Source organism: Rutidosis leptorrhynchoides, chromosome 3 (genome assembly GCF_046630445.1).
Source record: "Rutidosis leptorrhynchoides isolate AG116_Rl617_1_P2 chromosome 3, CSIRO_AGI_Rlap_v1, whole genome shotgun sequence".
In the NCBI taxonomy this organism is placed as follows: Eukaryota; Viridiplantae; Streptophyta; class Magnoliopsida; order Asterales; family Asteraceae; genus Rutidosis; species Rutidosis leptorrhynchoides.
In genome coordinates, this window is record NC_092335.1 from 9,900,215 (window position 1) to 9,922,216 (window position 22,002).

The 22,002-nt window shown below is 34.4% G+C and overlaps 1 protein-coding gene and 1 pseudogene across 1 annotated transcript; both read left to right on the forward strand.

Moving 5' to 3' along the window:
* The first annotated feature begins 8,455 nt into the window (after positions 1–8,455).
* On the forward strand, positions 8,456–16,386 carry LOC139895714 (uncharacterized; annotated as a pseudogene).
* A 1,318-nt stretch (positions 16,387–17,704) lies between these two features.
* Positions 17,705–18,331, forward strand: LOC139899664 (F-box protein At5g07610-like). Its single transcript, XM_071882513.1, has one exon. The coding sequence runs from the start codon at positions 17,705–17,707 to the stop codon at positions 18,329–18,331; it is 627 nt and encodes a 208-aa protein (XP_071738614.1).
* The last annotated feature ends 3,671 nt before the right edge of the window (positions 18,332–22,002 follow it).

Below are 22,002 nucleotides of genomic sequence, written 5' to 3' on the forward strand. Positions count from 1 at the left end.
TGCACTCCTTTTTTATCACTAGATTTCTAAATAAATACATCATAGGTATAGCTCAAAGTTTATTGGACGATGGTAAATGGAGAGGGTTATGGTGATTGTTAAGGTATTCATGGTGGTTTCTGGCTCGTTCGAATAAACGGGAAAGGAGCAATGACAACTCGTAAGTTGTAGTGTTCATGGTATTTGGCTTATAGTTTGTTCAAATAAGTACACGAAAAAGAAACAAAGAAAACAAAACAAGGAATGGTTTTTGAAGGTTGAGTGGTGTTGGGGTTGTATGGATCGGACAGAAATATATATAGTACTCGTTTATGGCGTTGGAGGTTTGATAAGGATGATGGTATTCGAACAGAAACAATAGAAAGGTTCGTGTTCCTATATGTATGTATATGTATATGTTTATATTTTAACAAGGTGAGGTTCGGGTGTTTGTTTGAATTATAACACAGGAAAGAAGGTGGGTTCAAAAGGTGGTGATCGTGGAGTGAAGAAGGAAACCGAAACAGAAAAGATTGATATATATATATATATATATATATATATATATATATATATATATATATATATATATATATATATATATATTGGGAGGTGTCGACACGAAGAATCAATTATTAAGAGATACCAACAAAATAGAAAAAGATTTAGAATGTTGACAGAAGTATTCGAGTCAGGAGGAACAAACAAGAAAAATAAAGTAGATAGTGAAGTGTAACAGATTCGTACTATATATACAGCACAAGATTCGATTACAGTTTGTTTCGTAGCTTTGATTGGGTCGACAGAAGAATCAATCGGGTACATTAATATATCTTTTTCATATAGTAAATTATTGTTTTCATGGATACAGAGTTTTTAACTTTACTTCAAATCTTGCGAATTGTTGTCTGTAGTAAAGAATGTAGTCGACAATTATATTCGGGCAGGAGTAGAAGACAGGAGAAAAAGAAGAGAAAATATAACAAGTGATCTAGACTCCTAACTGAATTTGTAATCTGTTTTGTTTGATTCTTTTTATCCTTCTTCTTTAATTGTCATCAAGGTTTTTATATAGTGTAATTGCGATTGAAACAGCCACCATATTTGATTAAGTTTTGTTTGTAGCAGATTTGAGGTCGACATGAAATATTCTGTCAGAATAAAGATTAGAAAAATATAATCGTCCTTAACTGATTTTGTTTGTTTTTGGGACTAATTGGAATCGAATTGTACCAGGTGACAAGACATAAAGCAAATTATAATACAGTATGATTGATACATGCAACTGATTCTTTAATTCGCATAAGTAAAAGACAGAGGGAAAAAGAAGAAGAAGAAGAAAATATATATATATATATATATATATATATATATATATATATATATATATATATATATATATATATATATATATATATATATATATATATATATATATATATAAAGGGACTTGATTGTTGTGTACTGTAATTGATTAGTACAATTAATCAGATAAATTGAAAAGATCAGATAGTGATTCCTAATTGATTTGTACAAATTTTCTGTTTTATCTGATTATTCTTTTTCAGTATTATTAATTAATAATATATATATATATATATATATATATATATATATATATATATATATATATATAATAAAAATATAAAAATACTAATGATAATAGAAATATTAATAATATTAATAATAATAATATTAAATAATACTAATAATAATAATTATATTAATAACTAAAATCATATTTATAATAATAATAGTAATAACAATATTAATAAATGATAATTAATATATATCAAAAAAAATCATAATTATATTAACGATAATAATATAACAAATTAAATGTATCATATTTCATATTTATATATTATTTAAATTTATTATATATATATATATATATATATATATATATATATATATATATATATATATACACATCTTTTTACGAAAAGTTGTTCGTGAATCGTCGGAATTGGTCGAAGGTCAATTGCATATATGAAACAGTTCAAAATTTTTGAGACTCAACCTATCAGACTTTTCTTATCGCGTTAAATATATTAAAACGTATCGAAAGTTTGGTTTAAAATTAGTCGAAATTTTCTGGGTCGTCACACTTGGACCTAATTCTATTACCCCAAATGAGGTAAACACAATCGACCTCTTACGTCACACAAAACACCTCGACGTTAGCACTGGGTGCGCACATAATCACATATAGTCACAATACTAGTCACAGACTCATTACACAGTCTAATCATAAGCATGGCACTAATCACTACACTTGTCACTGTATAATCATGCCCATAAAGATAGTCTCACTTGAAATGACCCGTCCTAATCCATATGGATGAATACAATAACATATGGTTACATCGCAAGGTATTTGACCTCTATATGATACGTTTTTACAAATATTGCATTCATTTTTAAAAGACAACCTTTCATTACATTAATAGTTGACAGACATGCATACCATTTCATAATATCCAAACTATAAATGACCTAATCTGTCATTAACTTAATAATAATCTTTATTGAACTCAACGACTCGAATGCAAGGTCTTTTGAAATATGCCATGAATGACTCCAAGTAATATCTTTAGAATGAGCAAATGCACAGCGGAAGATTTCTTTCATACCTGAGAATAAACATGCTTAAAAGTATTAACCAAAAGGTTGGTGAGTTCATTAGTTTATCGTAATCAATCATTTCCATAGTTTTAATAGACCACAAGATTTCGTTTATTTAATAATCATACACTCGTAAGTGTTTAAATTTCATTCATATGGATTGAACACCTGGTAACCGACATTAACAAAATGCATCTAGAATATCCCCAAACATATAAACATCGAAGTACTAAAGCAGTTCAAATTCTCTGACTGGGGCGTGTCAAAGCCCATAGATCTATCTTTAGGATTCGCGTCAATTAGTGGCAATTATAATAAATACCAATTCTTAGGCTACCAAGTTCAACAAGGGCGATATCCGGTATAACAATTCAACCATAGAATGTAGTTTCGATTACTTGTGTCTATTTCGTAAAATATTTATAAAAACAGCGCATGTATTCTCAGTCCCAAAAATATATATTGCAAAAGCATTTAAAAGGGGAGCAAATGAAACTCACAATACGATATTTTCTAGTAAAAATATGCATACGACGGAACTGAACAATGCAAGGTTGGCCTTGGATTCACGAACCTATATTATTTGTATATATATTAACACACATAATTGAAATCGAATAATTTATGTATTATTATTAATATAACTGTTATTTTAGTAATTCATGTGTAAATATATTTATTTTATATACTTTAAATAATTAATTTAAAATATAATTTTATTAAGTATATTTTATGTAACTAATTTTTATTGTAATAATAATAAAAATATTAATATTAATATTGATAATAATAATAATAATAATAATAATAATAATAATAATAATAATAATAATAATAATAATAATATAGTTATATTCGTAAAAGTAATAATAATGATAGTAATAATATTAAAATGATAAAAATATTAATAATAATGTTAATACTAATGATGATAAAAATAATAATAATGATAATTTCAATAAAATATTAATTTTAATAATAATGACAATATATAATAATAATAATAATAATAATAATAATAATAATAATAATAATAATAATAATAATAATAATAATAATAGAGGACTACCTTTAAAAGCTTTTTCCTAAAAATAAAATGCCTCAGACAAGGCTTGAACCCGCGACCTCCCACTAACCTGCAAATACTCCTAACCATCTACTCCGATTCTATTCTTCTGTTTGAATTAATGATTTAATTCCCTTTAATCCGTTCATATCTTCAAGTCTAAAAGCAAAAACCCATATTGCAAATCCCCTTACAATATTTCTGGCCCAACATCGGCTTAACTGTAATTCAATAATGAAATCGAATGGCAGCCCAAGTTGTAATCTAGTTCAACAATTATTTAATCCATGTAATTTTAAGGATTCTCTGTTCCTGTATCACCCAAGTATCATCACTGTATCATTATTCATCTTTCAATATCTTGTATCGTTATCATCGTCTAACAATATCAATCATCATCGTTAAAAAAATAATATCATTCGACTTTTTAGCAGCTGGGTTTGATTTTGGGTTTGAAGAAACAGGAACATAATTATACAGCTTGATAGTAATCGCAATGATAAAAAAAATAGCAGTCATTGATTAGCAGTGGTAGGTTTTGGGTCTGATCGAACGAAACAATAAAGTAGTGGTGACTTGATCGTAACAATAAGAGGAAGACCCAGACTGCAGCAATATGGGACGGGGTGGTTTTGTTCGATAGAAAGAGGATTTTAGCAACGAATTGCAGAAAAAAAATATTAGGGTTTTTGTGGTGGAGAACGATGGTTTGCTCTCGTCCTGAAACAGAAACAAATAGGTTTATCGTCCGTGGCGTTTTAATGAATTCGAGCGGTAACAAGACAAAGTTTAATATAATCGTATCATCATCTTCATCACGATCACGGTCACATGAAATCATAAATCATATCTCAGCTTCGTTATCACATATCGTCCTTCGTAAAAGTTTTTAATAGAATAGAAACAGGTACAAAACAGGAGCAGTATCGGTTTTGTGTTGGTGGCTGTGCAAACAGGAAGAACCGAAGAGGTGTAGCAGCAGGTTACTTTGGTTTTGATCAGACAAGTAGCAACAACGGTTTTCATCTAATCTCGTCTCATCATCATTCATCTTTTTGCTGCACTGAACTGGAATAGCACACTGCTGTAGCAGCAACAACGAAGAAGAAACGAAAAAAAATAAAGGTGTTCGGTTGTGGTGTTTGGGTAGCTGTGAAGTTCGAATTAATTAGGAAAACAGTAGATAGGTTGCAGGTTGCCATGTATGTGGTGGATTAAATGGGTTTGGGTTTGCTTGATCGAAAATAGACTCGAACTAAAAAAAAATAAAGATGATGGTGGTGGTTGAATATGGTGATTACTCAGCGGTTTTTAGTGGTGGTTCTATGTAGCTGCAAACCATGAAGAAAGTGAAGGTGGATGTGTGGTTTGGCGTTTACAGAAACAAAAGAAAAATATGGTGAAGAGGGTATTGTGGTCTACGATGGTGACCATGGTGTTTATGGTTACGAGTTGAGACAGAAGCTGAATGGCAGCAACAATAGGAACAACAAAGATGGTGGATTGCGTCTGCAATTTAAACAGAAAGTCTGCAGTAGGGTGGTAAATGGTAGTGTTTCACGATAATTTTTAAGAGAGAGAGAGAAGAGAGATATGAAGGAGTTGTTATGAGACCATTCCCAACCATGACGCCGTCATGGGCATTTTCTCAGTGCCACATCAGCTTTCTCTCTCTCCTCTTTTCTCACCACTTCCTCCCATAACACTCCCATAACACACCATTGCCAACCATGACATACTTCCTCAAATTTTATTATTTTTTATAATAATAATAATAATAATAATAATAATAATAATAATAATTATTATTATTATTATTATTATTATTATTATTATAAATAAGATTAATATTATCATTAATCTTATAGTTAGGAGTATTATTATTAGTATTATTATACATAAAATACTACGATGAGGTCATGAGCATGTCACTTTCAAAACAAGTTTTCAAACGGGTTTAAGCTAAGGAAACTATGGGTTATAGCTATGGAGATTATGAGTAATGTTCATGGGTATTATTCGCAAGTCTAACCTAGTGTTTATCATCTTCGTTGCGTCTACGTACTTTCCTGCAATATTGAATCACAATATTGATACGTGAGCATTCATATCTTATCTTTTATATATTAATAGTGTATACATGTCTAGTGCTCGAGTATATATGTTTATGCATGCTAGTATGCTAAATTTCGTCGTTAAACAGTTTATGATGAATCACAAATTAAATACATATATTACTAATAAAAGGTATATGATATGCATGTTTTTGGAAAGCTGGCGAAAAATCAATAACTTTTATTTTAGATATCGTATGATTTCGATGAACGAATTAAAAGATATGATCAACTGAATTATGATTAATGTTAATTGAAATTGCTTTTGAATCTGCGATTAATATTTAAACAACTTGTTTATAAGATTGATAAATTGAATTTTTAAATATTACCAGCGGAGTAAATGAATTCTTATATAAGGCACGTCTCGTTTTGTTGAACAATTGTCAAAATTGATTGTTTTATCATATTTTAAAGCCTTATAAAAACTATAGTTTAATTTTACAAAAATTAGAAAACTATGTGAAATGTTAAAATGTTTCGATTGCCATGATCATTCAACTATTGTATTGAGTCAGATTGACTTTTTGAAATGACTTTTGATAACTTTTGTATGTCGATCTCGAGCATTAGGATTGTGATACACTATGACCTGACCTAGCTTGATAGACAATTATTGACCAACATATGTTCTCTAGGTTAAGATCTACGGTTATTTGGTATTCCGAGTTTCGGTCCCATTTCGGTGAATGACCTTATGTGCTGCTAAGGTGAGTTTCATTTGCTCCCTTTTTAATTGCTTTTGCAATATATATTTTTGGGCTGAGAATACATGCACTTTATTTTAAACATAATGGATACAAGTACATACTTAATTCTACACTGAGTTTGAACCAAAAATCCCTTAGCTTTGGTAACTAGTAACTGCCAGTACATAGGATATGAACTGGTGGGCGCGAATAATAGTATATGGATCCATAGGGCTTGACATGCCCGTCCGAGCTAGAGCGCTAGCCTTTTAACGGACGTATGTTATTTGAGTTTATGACACGTTGGTTTGCGTGTATTAAAACGAATAGGGTAATTATCATTATAACGTTAAAGTTTAGTAACCAGGGTGCTCTGTTACGTAGAATCTTTTGATAAACGTTTCTGGATGAAACAACTGAAATCTTGTGATCCACCTTTATATACAGATTATGCGCAACAATAAAACTATGAACTCACCAACCTTTGTGTTGACACTTTTAAGCATGTTTATTCTCAGGTTCCCTAGAAGTCTTCCGCTGTTTGCTTATATGTTAGACAAGCTATGTGCATGGAGTCTTACATGGCATATTTTTCAAGGAAACGTTGCATTCACCAAATCATCATCATGTATCTTATTTTGACTGCATTGTCAACGGAAGTACTATTGTAAACTATTATATTACGGTGATTGTCTATATGTAGAAATCATCAGATGTCGAAAATCTTTGATTTAAATATTCATTTATGGTGTGCCTTTTCAAAAGAATGCAATATTTACAAAACGTATCATATAGAGGTCAAATACCTCGCAATGAAATCGATGAATGACGTGTTCGTCCATATGGATTTGGAGCGATCGTCACATTAAATCTCTAAACACACCGTTAGCTAGGTAACGTTGAAGCATTTAACATGGATTTAACGGTGATTTAACACCGGAGGGGAGTGGTGCGCACCGGTGTTAAATCTCTTTAACAGTGACAAAAGTGTTCGACTCCTAAAGCTCTAAGATGTTATAAGTTATTTAATTATAAAGTAGAAATCAAAATGTAAATCTAACAGTAAATTCATTTGTAATAGTAAATATGTAAGGATATATCTATATTTATGTATTTGTATATGTATTTCTTGTGTTAATGGATATATTTATGGATGAAACTTTTCATCCATATCCATATCCATATCCATTTAGGTTCATCCATATCCGTATCCATATCCATTTAGGTTCATCCATATCCATCACGATGCGGGTGGATCAGGTGGATATCCACTGGATCGGGTGACCATTGACATCCCTACGAGTAGTATGGTATATTAGTTGATTATTGATTACTATATATTACGGAGTATTTATTATAGATAGACATATATCACCAACAATCTCTGTGATTTGTATTATAAATCACCAATAGTTTTTGTACTTTTTTTAAGTCAAGAATGCTTCATGTGATTTGCATTTTAATCATATGTGGTCTATGTGATTTGTATTTTTTTCATTAAAGATGGTACATGTGAATTTGCACAACTAGGAAAGTCAGTGATTCAAAATGTAAATTACAGATCGTCCATAACTGAAAATGTACAAAGATCAACGGTAATTTCTGATACAAACCACAGATATCATTCGTGATATTTGTGTCTTATAGAGTTATAGATATGATGTATGATCGATTTATCTAGATGACATGTCCTACATATAAGGACATGAGTTCTTAGCACTCTAAAATTAATTTGCCATAGAGTGAGCTTTGACTAGGCTTACCCAGAAATTTTTTCGGGCAGAGGCAAGATAGGAAACCTTCAGGGTCCACATATAGGCAAGATAGGAAACCTTCAGGGTCCACATATAAGATAGGAAGGGCACACAAATTTAAATATATAAATTTTCGTAGTATTCAATCAAATTAAACAAAAACAGTTTGAGAAAAAAAAAACACTTTGGTACGCCTGTTTTGAAAACTTTTTTCCTATTGATACGTTTTATTATCATTTCTTTGTCTGAATTGAATTTTTTTATATGTATAATAGGTCTATATTTATTTTTGCTCGTTACCTTTTAAATTATTGAAACGACCCTAGGCTTACCGAGTTATCGATCCACCATTTAACCGATTAACTTCCACATACTGTATATATGAGAGTACAATTGATTAATTGAGTACAATTTTTTTATTGTTTTATTTAGTTGGTGAGAGAACCCGGAATGAATTATAAACTTGTGTGGCTTTGAAATTTAAATAAATGATCTCAACCGCCGACGATATCTTCTCTCTCATCGTTCATGAGTATACAGAGAGAAAAGAAACTTAAAATTCACAATTCCAGCACAACACTACTTATTTGCAGCTTTCATTAAAATAATACAGCTTTTTTCTTTTTTCTATCTTCCTCTTTCATTACTCACCAAAAAAACAGAATTATAGAAGAAGCAAATCTCTAACATTTTGATCATCAAGTTCATGCGAACAAACAACAATTCTATAAATATTTCAGGTTGGTTTTCATCTTTATCTACTCATATTTATTTACACTCCTCGAATATCAATTAGATACTACTCCGTATCTGAATTTCAGTTTTTTTACATAAACTTTTTTATTGGTTTGATTATTTGTCGAAAATTTGAGATTTTGAACAATCAAGAATATATATTGTTCAATTTTTTATCAAGAAACACCCATCTCTACATTGTTGTACATGTAAAACAATCATTAAATATGTCTTCAGCTTCTGATGAGTTAGGGGTCAAGGAATATGGAAAGAAATTGGGTCTTAAATGGAAAAAAAGACACACCTAGTTGTTTTATGTCCTTGCTATCGTAGTTTAGTTTTCTCATGAAGATCTTGTCGTTAAATATTAGAGGGTTTTGTCTTGCGAAAGGTGTGAATAAATTTAGTTGGTTAAAAAGAATGATCATTAAAGAGAAACCTAACTTTGTTATCCTTCAAGAAACCAAACTGAAACCAGTGAATTACAAGTGGGTTTACAAACTTTGGGGGTCTGATGATTGTGATTTTACTCAAAAAGGTAAGGTTGGTAAATCGGGTGGGCAGATGATTATTTGGGATAAAGGTTGTTTTGTGGCTGAAGATGTAATTAGTGAGGATAGTATTCTTGGTGTGAAAGGAGTCTGGAAAGAACTTGGACAAAACTTCAACATTCTTAACATATACGGTCCTCACGAAGACGATAAAAAACAAAAGTTATGGGATAAGTTGGAACTGTTAATAACGCAACAAGATGATGCTTGGATCATAGGTGGGGATTTCAACGAAGTGAGAGACGAGACGGAAAGATTCAACTGTGAGTTTGTTGAACATAGAGCAAAACGTTTTAACGAATTCATAAGTAGATCGAATCTAATTGATATACCACTAGGCGGTAGAAACTTCACAAGAGTTAGTGACGACGGCTTAAAATTCAGTAGGTTGGATCGTTTTCTTGTAAGTGATAAATTCTATTCGTTATGGAGGGACCTTACTTCGGTGGCACTAGATAGGGAACACTCGGACCATTGTCCAATTGTTTTAAAAGATGAGGATAGAAATTTTGGTCCTAAACCTTTTAAGATATTCGATGCTTGGTTTGATTGTGATGATGTCGAGCAAGTTGTTTTAGATGCGTGGAAGACTGATTGCCCCATTCAAAGTAGAAAGGACTGTTCTTTTAGGAATCGAATGAAAAATCTTAAAGGGGCTTTAAAAGTGTGGAGCGGAAAAAAATTCAAAAACCTTGATGATGAAATCGAAGTGCTTAAATCCACGGCAAACAGTCTCGAACTGAAGGCTGAAACATCTGTTCTGAGTGATGTCGAGAGAAACAATTGGAGGGATGCCAGGAAACAGTGGCTTGAAAAAGAAAAAATTAAAGTTGACATGCTCAAACAGAAAGCACGTGTGAAATGGATATTAGAAGGTGACGAAAATACCCGGTACTTCCATTCTATTATCCGAAGAAAAAACAACTATTGCAATATCAAAGGTCTTAATATAAATGGAATCTGGAACAACAATCCTAAAGATATTAAGGGGGCTGTTTTTGAACACTTTAAGGCAATTTTTGATGAACCTGATAGTGATAGACCATCAATGGAAGAGCTTATTTACCCTAGCATTTCGACAGCACATGCAACAGCTCTTGAATCACCCTTTGAAGACAAAGAAATTAAAGAAGCGGTGTTCGAATGTGGTAGTAATAAGGCTCCCGGGCCCGATGGTTTTAACATGAGTTTTTATAAAAAGTATTGGGAATTGATAAAAGATGAACTCATTATGGCTATTAAATGGTTTTGGGATAGGGGAGAATTCTCAAGAGGTTGTAACGCTTCCTTTGTTACTTTGGTTCCAAAGAAGAGCAACCCGGTCGGGCTTGGTGACTTTCGTCCTATTAGTCTTATAAGTAGCTACTACAAGATTATAGCTAAAATTTTATCCAATCGGCTAAAGACTATCATACCGGGTATTATCGGGATGGAACAAAGCGCTTTTGTTAAAGGTAGATACATACTTGACGGGGCTCTAATCGTGAACGAAAGCATTGATTTTTTGAAAGCAAAAAAGCGGAGAGGTTTTCTCTTTAAAGTTGATTTTGAAAAGGCGTTTGATTGCCTTAATTGGAATTTTTTGATTGATGTTATGAAGTGCATGGGATTCGGTACAAGATGGAGGAAATGGATCTTCTCTTGCCTAAGCTCAACTTCCATCTCCATATTAGTTAATGGGTCCCCCACATCCGAATTTAAACCTTCCCGTGGGGTTCGCCAAGGTGACCCCTTATCTCCATTTTTATTCATCATTGCTTCGGAGGGTCTAAACATTTTGGCAAAAGCCGCATTGGATAGGAGACTTTTTAAAGGCATAGAGGTTGGTAATGACAAGGTTCCTATCTCCCATCTTCAATACGCGGACGACACTATCTTTATGGGCGAATGGAGTCGAACAAATGTGCATAATCTTCACAACCTTCTTAAATGTTTTGAATTGGCGTCTGGGTTAAAAATAAATTTTCAAAAGAGTTGTATGTATGGGATTGGGGTCAATAATGAGGAAACTAGTCTGATTGCAAACATCTTCGGATGCCAAGTGGGTTGTTTTCCGTTCACCTACCTAGGCTTACCGATGGGTGCCCGAATGAAAAAGATGAAAGATTGGGAACCGGTAGTGGAAAAAATAAAATCCCGACTCTCAAATTGGAAAATGAGAACGATGTCATTTGGAGGACGATTAACTCTTATCAAGTCGGTTCTTAGTAGCCTTCCATTGTACTACTTCTCGCTTTACCGTGCCCCACCGTGTGTGATAAAACAACTCGAGTGTGTGAGAAGAATGTTCTTTTGGGGCGGGTCGGATACGGATTCAAAAATTCCGTGGGTTAAATGGGATCTAATCTTAGATACTTATGGGAATGGGGGGCTAAATATTGGGTCACTTAAAAGTAAAAATCTTGCTTTGTTGGGTAAATGGTGGTGGAGGTTTTATACCGAAACCGATTCTTTATGGGTTAAAGTTATCCGTAGTGTGTACGGGCCTAGTGGGGGATTGGATCTTGATGTTGATAACATCCGATCCTTTTACCCCTCCACTTGGCGTGATATTTTGTTAACAGGTAATGAGCTTGAGGAAAAAGGCATAAGCTTCAGGAACTCTTTCAAGAAGACTGTGGGAAACGGGCAATCAACAACATTCTGGGACGAGAGATGGATCGGGGAAGATAAACTCAAAAACCTATTCCCAAGATTATACAGACTAGAAAAGAACCCTACTGTACGAGTTGCTGATCGAACTGGGACTGCTGCTGGCGTCACAAACTGTTGCTGGGAATGGTTGCGAGTTCCATCAGGTAGAACCGAAGGCGAGCTGCAGACTTTAACTGGTTTAATCGCAGGATACAAGTTTGATCGAAACAGAAACGATGCATGGGAATGGTCTCTAGCTCACAACGGTATCTTCACTGTTAAGGCTCTAACCTCTCTTGTGAATGTTTACTCCTTATCAGTCAATAACAATGTGCAAGAAACTATCCGAAATAATCTAGTTCCAAAAAAAGTTGAAGTTTTTGTATGGCGTGCAAGACAAAAAAGATTGCCGGTAAAAATTGAACTTGACAAGAGGGGAATAGACCTTCATAGTGTGAGATGCCCGTTGTGTGATGATGACCTTGAAACCGTGGACCACTCGTTAATATTTTGTGATAAAGCGATGGACGTTTGGAATCGTGTTTGTGGTTGGTGGGGTTTCGGGCCCCTAAACAATCTAAGCATAGATGAGCTTCTTCGGGGCAACACTCCAACCTCAACATCAATCCTTGGTTCGAAAATTTGGCAAGCGGTGGAATGGGTATGTGCGTATCTAATATGGAAGAATCGGAATGAGATGGTTTTTCGAGGAAAGCAATGGTCCGGGCCGTTAGCTTTAAATGAGATCCAAGTGAAGTCTTTTGAGTGGGTTTCAAAAAGGTTGAGAAACAAAAAGATCGATTGGCTAACATGGCTAAACGATCCGAGTGTGTATCTTAATTCGTAGTTTGCTTCTCTTTTGTTTAGTCTCTTTGTATTCTTGTTCTTGGTGTTGCTCTCTTTGCAACCCTTATAATGTAATATTGTGAACTTTGTATTGTTGGGGTGTTATGGGGTGGATTGTGCATTGCAATTCTTCCTATAGCATGGCCTTGTGTTAATTTTAAATCCTTCTTGCTTTTCGAAAAAAAAAAAAAACAATCATTAAAATAGTAACTTTTTCAGTATGATTATTATGATACCATGTTCTTGATTTAACTCGACGTTTTTAAATTTTGTATCTTTGACACGCAAAAGATCACAATAAGACTCTGAATTTTTCCTACAAACCATTACAGTAATTCTTATACATGCAAATAATAGAAAAGATTATTACTTTTTTAAAGTTAATTATTCATTTCAGTGCTATTTTTGGATACCTAGTTCTTGATTTGTGGGTTAGGAATTTTCTGCAAAAATTAATTTAGAATATTTGGTCCAGATTTCTGGAAATGGGTTCTTGTTTTATTATGATGTTCTCAGGTTTCAAGATTTTTACCCCTTTTGGGGGTCAATGAAAGTCTTTAATTAATTCCAGTAAATGTTCTACCGTAAAGAATACTACCTAGTTACCATTCCAGCGGTGGCTGAGTGGTATCCTTGGTTTCACTTCGGTGGGGCCAGGGCAAGGGGTAGCAGTGGATTCAAGTTCGAATCCCACTTTTTAAAAATACCCGTGGTAGGCTTACTTACCATAAGCCGGGTTTCCCCTGGGAAGGTTTTACCGACCTATTCAGGACCCAGATCCGACCCGCCTGCCCCTCGGGATGGTTTAAGGTTCGGATCCCTGTAATATGGTTCGGGTTTCCTGCCCGAACGCGTGTGTATCTGCAAATGATGACTAGGCTTCGGTCCGGACTGATGCAAGCTTGCCGTTCAAAAAAAAGAATACTACCTAGTCTGTTTGCTGATTCTTTTTGAGAATTATTTCATGCTTTCAGGTTCTAGTTGTGTTAATCTGAACTTTGCTAAATTTGATTCATTTATTTGTGTGTTCAAATAAAATAGTGACAAAATGATGAACACTGAAGTCCGGTTAGTTCGATGCCCAACTTGCCGAAAGCTTCTACAGGAGCCTTCAGGAGTTCTGTTGTACGAATGTGGAGGCTGTGGTACAAAACTTCAAGGTTCGTAGCATATAAAAACCGTTTATTTCTGATTTAATTTAATAATTCTGCGATTGCTTTGTTTAAATCTTGATTTACTGATGCAGCAAAGAAGCGGAAAAACGACACAATTGATACAACATCACAAAGATTTGAAGATGATTCTTCTGGAAAACAGAAAATGGAACATCTTTCAGGCAAGCATGAAGCCAGCAGCAGCAGCTTAAAACCACAATTGGTAGTTGATGGATCATCAGATGAAGTCAAAGAGTATTCATCTGAAAAATGGAAACTAAAGCAACTTTCTGATGTTCAACAAGTTTGCAGCAGCTCGAATCAACAATAAGCGGTTAATTTAATTGTTGGAACAGATCACAACGTTGAGTGTAATGATCCTCGTAGCTCTACTGAACTCTCGGGTCATGAAGATCCTGAGTCATCCCCCGAAACCGCAGCTCATAATAGAATGGTTCAACAAGATAGACAAAATGTAACAGTTGTATTCGAGCGTTCGTCTGACAAACAAAAAATAGAGCAACTTTGTGATGAGCACGAAACCGGTAATATACTGAACCAACAATCGCTAGTTAAATTAACGCGTGAGCCTGACGAAGACAATGATCACGAAGGACCTCATAACTCGTACAAGCTTTTGTATCGTGAGGTGAAAGTTCATAACAGATTCGATGCAGATAATGATAAAGATTAACGATAAGGAATTTCAAAGCTGTAGAAATATGGATTTGACTTCCAGTTCTTTTTCGGAGTTAGAAGAGCCACTACTTTCTAATAATAGGAAGATCAATAGGGATTCAGATGGTGGCTTGAAGTCGAGCTTTAAGAGCTTAATTGCAGAAAACTTGCTCGATACACGACAGAAAAAAGTGATGCAACAGGAGGAAGATGACATGTTATCTGAAGATGGAACTGCAGATTTGAGTCACCGTCGAAGATTTGATCGTATCAGTTCTTTAGATACATCAGAACACGCACGATTTGGTGGCACGAGTAATTATTATGGGTGTGAGGGCAGTGTATCTTCTTTTGATGGAAATGAGAATAAAGTCACTCGAAAGAATCAAATTGGGTTGAAAGGGGATGAATATGTCGATTCAGGAAACAGGTATCGTTTCAATCGGCGTATCAAGTTTCATCCTTTGAATGAGCATCGATTGATGGGTGTTCGATCGTCATATGGTTTAAACGAATTCCCTTCGAATCCTAGAAGTCATTCAGCTGCGATTCCCGAAAATCCTGAAATGGAGAGAATAAAACTGTTGAGAATGGTTGGAGAACTGCAGGATCAGCTTGAAAGAACAAACAATTCGAATTCTGCACAGCAAATTCCTGAATACTATGATCACGTTTCGAACTATCCCAGTAGATTTGGTCATCGAATGGCGTTCTCTGGGAAAACGACACCTGTCAATACACGACGAAACAACAGCTTATGCCAACAACATGTTTGCTATAATGGGCCTCGTTATGGGCCCAACGATTACTATAGCACATTCTATTCTGGCCCTTCTTGCCCAAAACACCATTCAGAGTCTGAATTACTTGCACCTGATGATCACAGACATAGAAATGAAGTCATGAAACCGTATCCTTCTCCAAAAATGAAGCAATATATCCGGCAGATTGCGGGCGGGTCTCCATGGATCACTTGTTACCGGTGCTCGGAGCTTCTTCAATTGCCTCAAAGCTTTCTTGTTTTCAAGAAAAGATACCATAGTTTGAGATGTGGTGCTTGTTTGAAGGTACTCAAATTCAATCTTTCGAATGGCACTCATGTTAGCCGATACCACTCAGAAGAATCCATTGCAGCTCCTCCAACTAGCGAAGTGGAAGACTACGATAAATCAAACGGGTCACGAGCTGACCCAGTTTCGTGTTCGGATCGCTCGTATCAAAGAGATTACTCTACGGAAACAGATAAATATGGTTCTCGGAAGTTTAGTGAGGAGAGAAAAAAGGCAGCCATGTCTAGAGACCCATCGGCTTCAACCCATCGGCGGAGAAAGACTACATCAGAAATCGAGGAGGTTAAGCGTGGGACCAACGCTTCACCACTGCATTGGCTCATGGGGTACGCGTCTCCGAGCAAGGTGACACGGGGCTGAGGGAAATTTTGAATATCAGTTTATATTATAGTGTACAGTTGCATACATTGGCTTCATACTATGATTTTGTTGGGTTTTTTTTTCTTTTGTTCAGGGTCTTGATTGTTGTTATCATTATATGAAATGAAATAGGGTACATTCTTTTATTGTTGTTATCATTACATGAAATCGGGTGTTAATTGTGAATTACACGAGTAATCAAGTTATACTTAATAACGGGTTAGGAGAGTGTGGAGTACACGCCTGTAAAAGTTAACCTGATATTGTCGCGAAAATTGCGAGTGGTAAGGGGGCAGCACCCCCTTTGTGGGGGTAGGGGGCAACGACCGGATCACGTTTAGTGAAAAGTAGTGTTCAAACAAACTTTCCTGCTAAAAGGTGTGACTTTTCGTCAACAGATTTTTTCGGATAAACGAAGAGTTATACTCTTTTGTTTTCAATCGAATTAGAATGTTTTTCCCTCCAGAAAAACATATTATACTTTCATACGAAACACATTAACATTATCACTAATACTCTGATTTGATTTGTTCTTGTTTAAAATCAAATTGATTTCTTGTAATATGATTTCATGCAACACAAGGCTTGTAAGGGTCGAAATAATTAATTAGACAAGTGTTTCACGATTCAAAGAAACAATAAATGATTATCAAATCACAACCCATATTCTAACAACCCTTAATTGAATTATCCAATGAAATATAACTAATTTTAAGTGATGAAAATATGGTGTACACGAATGGTTATACCTCGGTTCGATTGTTTCCTTGTAGAGAAACGACTTGTATAATGCTTTGACATGGTTGAAGATTTAAAGTCTAATCATTAACTGCTCGTTTCATTTCAGATTCTTCCACATTTCATAGCGCGCATTATCACTTCAGTTTGATCTTATTTGAATAATATGAAGCTCAGTGTACACTTCCGATGAGTCCTATTGCTTCTAAATGTTCCTTGCCTATATTATCAGCAATCTGCTGCACAAAAGCTTGGCTAATTGCCTTACCTGTATGGTACAGTACATATCATCAATACCTCCAATACACAGAAATTTATATTTATACTAATAAATTCGAACAACTAATAAAGCTTTCAAAAATCTAATTGTTGTCAAATCTAATACCTACAATATCCACTAACCCCCAACTTACAAAATCACACTCTCTAGTGCACAAAGACAGATACTTTTCTCGCAGGGTGCACTTTAAACCCCTAATTTCTATGTACTAATAATTCAGTAAATGGCTTGCTTGACTTTTTCACGGCTATTAATGGAAATACATTATATAAGCTAATATATGTTGGGGTCATGATTCTACAAAGACGGAAACATGATAGGCATAGCTTTAGCGTCATCCGTTTTTTTGTGGAGTCTATTTCTTTTCGCTTAACCTTAAAACTACTACAAACCAATCATCATCAGAATATATACTCCGTATATATATCATGGATACTCGTTATTCTTTATCGTCTGCCGACAAAGTTTTTTCCAGCCACGATCTTCTGTCTGAAATTCTATCACGTATACCGGTAAGATCGTTGTTTCGGTTAAAGTCTATATCCAAGCATTGGAACTCTCTAATTACAGACCCTACATTCAAACGTCACCTATACCCACACCCAGATCCTCCTTCCGGGTTGTTTCTCCCTGTACCCGGCCGAGATCGAGATTATTTATTTGTCCCATTTGACCCGGCCGACAATAATCCTGAAAAAGCCCGTTTCATAAACCTCGATCATATTGATTCAAGTGCCAATAGTGGTATTGAAATTAAGCAATCTTGTAATGGTTTAATGTTATGTTCTAGTGCGTATGTACGTGAAAAAAGGTTATGTGTGATTACTGACAAGCATTACGTATACAATCCCACCATCAACGAAATAACTAGATTTGATTGCCCTGGAATTCATGTTGATGATGGCTTACGTCATAGGGCTACCACCATAGCATTTGATCCTTCAAAATCACCTCATTATAAAATTATTTATCTTTATTTTCACCATGGATCAAGTTACCATCATGGATCAAGTTACTATCAGATAATTATGTATTCCTCACAAACTCGCACTTGAAAGCTTTCACTAAAATTTAATGTCGGCTCAAATATCGAGTATAATAGTGGTGTTTATTGGAACAACGCCATTCATTGGATTGATATTAGTGGATGTATATTGTATTTTAACTTGGATCGAGAGATGGTTTATGAAAAGCTAACCCCTTCTACCCCTCCTGGTTTGGGCACTGAGGTTTTAAAGGACCGTAAAAATTATATATTCGAGTCCCGAGATCATTTTCTTCTCGTTGAAATCAGTTGTCCTCTCATTTCCAAGTTCAAAATTTATGAACTGAAAAGAAATTATTCAGACTGGTTTGTGAAATACAATGTCGATCTTGAGCAATTTGGTGGACGGTTTCGATAAATCTTCAACGCTCGTCAACACGCTCTTATAAAGGAGTTTGATGTGTTGGCTCTTGTGTTGGGAGAAAAAGAGGAAGATTCATTCTTGGTAGTTGAAATAAGTAGACAAATTATGAGGTTAAATTTGGAATCAAAGACTTGCAACAAGCTCCATGATATTACTATTCCATGCCCTGATCCATTATATCGAAAATATTTTCGATGGCCCTATGTGTATCAGTTTACGAGTCTTTCTACAGCTTTTGATGGTTAGGTAACTTCCTTTTTTATGGAGTAATTTTTTGTTTTCTGTTTCTTTATGCTGCTTGTAGTCTTCAGCTCAATTCATCAAGATTGGTTACTTTTATTTACTTTATTATGAGGTAAAAATAGAGGAGAGAATGAAGATATAGTGAACATGTAAGTGAACTGGAGGAGAAGATCTTTAAGTGGGAATCTAAAGTATCAGATTTAAAGGCGGCGCAAGAGAAGAGAGAAAGCGGATGAAGGCCGTACGTTGTTGAACAACTGAATCGTGTGCTGGGTGGCTAGTAATCATTCTTATTATGATGGTGAAGGATTTTCTTGTGCCCGAGAGACATAATAAATTAATGTGGCTTACATGTTGTGATCCAAGTCGGGTCATACCCAATAACAAGCTATCAACACTTTATGTATTTGTTTTGACAATCGGATCATTAAAGCAAATACACGACACTTGAATTTTAGAAATTGGTTTTCTAAAATAAATGCTAGATATAATTATTTGGATAATTATAAGTTACTACATGTTGTATATTATTTATATAGGTTATAAATAATATAAAGTGTATGTAACATATGTGTGTTGCATTTTATTTTATAAAAGGCTTATAAAATAAAATACTTACAACTAAATGCATGTATGTTTTATAAATATGTAATAAAATATAAAATAAATGGAAGGGGTGGGGGGCCATTTTTGAAGGCTCCTAGGTGCCAACCACCCTTCCTTGATTACTCCATATAATTATGACTAATACACATGCATTGGTGCAACTTTTAACACACTCTTTGACTCTAGCATTTTGAAAATAATACTTGCAATTTCCTCTCCTTCTTGGTTGATTTTTGCAAGTAATTAAGTGTCTAAAATCCTAACCAAGTCTTGGGTGTTGATTATTGCTTGTGGGTATCAAAGATTTGAGGCTTCAAGTTAGAAGTTTTCTTCATCTACATCATCTTCTTCATCCTAGTTCTTCACCTCCATTTTGGAGTAGGTATAAACATCTAACTAGCTCTATTTACATTTAAGTGTATTTTCAAGACTAGATCTTTAATGGATTTCAAATTTAAAAGGGTTAAACTTTACATGCATAAACTTGAAATTGCTTCCGCTTTATATATACATATACACACGAATTTATATGTAACAAAATGGGTTTGTGACTTTGTTTATGTATTAAAATCCATCAATGGTATCTAGAGCCAAAGTCTTGTTAATATGCTTCTTGTTTTTGGCTAGTAAACTCACTTTCTTTACAATCTACCAACATGCATGAAAGTAGAATGTAAAAATATTGAGTTTTGGTGGGTGTATGGTGATGGCCGAAATATTTGGTCCCAAAAATGGGTTTGGGATTTCAAGTTTTGGCCATGTTTGATGTTATGTTGTTGTTCACAATCGAGCCTAGGCCATGTGTTTGTTTGGTTGATTGATTTGGTGATTATTCATGGGTGTAATATTCATTCATATGGCTTGTAATTATTTTGTAATTTTGGTTTGTAAAAGTTGTAATTAATCTTGTATTTTGTATGTAATTTGTTCTATTTTGGTTTGTAAAATAGAATAGGTTGTTATTTCATTTTCTAGAAAAATTGTATTAGGATATGATTTTGTAAAATGAAAGTGAAGATTCATGAAGAAGATTACAAGATGAAGTTTTGAAGATTACAAGATTAAGTGGGAGATTTTGGTAAAATCTCTTACTTTGGTTTAACCCCTTAGGTGACATTTGTTTATTGGCTAAACAAATGTCTACCAAAATGGCTCTTGATTGTGAACACTTTGCTATGCATGTTTGTGTATGTTTGTATGTTTGGTTGCTACAAGATCATCACATGATTACACTTGCATAATACATTATAAAATGGTTATAATAAAACATAACAAAATGACACTAATAATTGGTTATTAGACTTGAATAAAATGGTTTATTTAAAAAGGTAATGAAATGGTTAAAACTAGTAATTGGTTACTAAAAGGCACATGAAAATGGGTTTTTCATAAACATACTACACACCAAATGCATGTTGGTGTATAGCACTTTGTTTTCTAAACTAGAATGTAGAAAACCTAAAATCCCTTTACTAATACAAGATAAACAAGTTAAACGCCATCCTTTTGTGGAAACACTTAGACATATTAGGAATCTCATGATGGGATAAAGGTCACCTAACCGTCATGAGTGAACTAATATGAATAAAGTACACTTTGCATGCTTGTGGGATAAAGGTCACCTAACCACTTGTATGTTAAGTCTACATGTCTACACAAGTAGGACGACTTGATTTGGGAATCATGAACTTAGGGTCACCGAAGCATGAGGAACAAATAGGCGTTGATGGGATTAATATGCCATGCAAAAGGATTGCATGATCCCATAACTTAGAAGTTGCAAAAGGATTGCAATTGTCATTATGACTACCTAGCTAAATCAAATGACGGGATAAAGGTCACCTAACCGAAATTTGATTTACCGTTGGATTCTAATATTTAATAAAACAAATTAAAAGGGTATTGTTTATTAAATCCAAATCGATACTTAAAAGAACTTTGTTGAATTTTGTAGATGGCCGCTAATAACAACAACAACATGAACAACGCACCACTTAACTTTAACAACCTATCGTTACGGTCTCTCCTCGAGAAAGACAAACTCAACCATACAAATTTTATGGATTGGTTCCGCAATCTTCGGATTGTCCTCAAACAAGAGGATAAAATGTATGTGCTTGAGGACCCCATTCCCGACCAACCGGATGAGAGTGATGTGGAGGCAATGGCCTCTTACGATAAGTATTGCCACGACTCCCTTCAAGTCTCATGCTTAATGCTTGGGACTATGATACCCGAACTCCAAAAGGATTTCGAGCATCATAGCGCTTACGACATGATAACACAATTGAAGGAGATGTTTCTCCAACAAGCACGTGTTGAGCGTTTCGAAACGGTTCGGGCGCTTCATGCTTGTCGTATGGACGAATCCCAATCGGTTTCATCTTATGTACTTAAGATGAAAAGCCTTATCGATCGTGCTAACCGTCTCAACCTTAACATATCTAATGAGTTAGCCACCGATCTTA

Excerpts from the sequence above, each read along its gene's own strand:
- LOC139899664 (XM_071882513.1), top strand. The coding sequence starts at position 17,705 with ATGGATACTCGTTATTCTTTATCGTCTGCCGACAAAGTTTTTTCCAGC.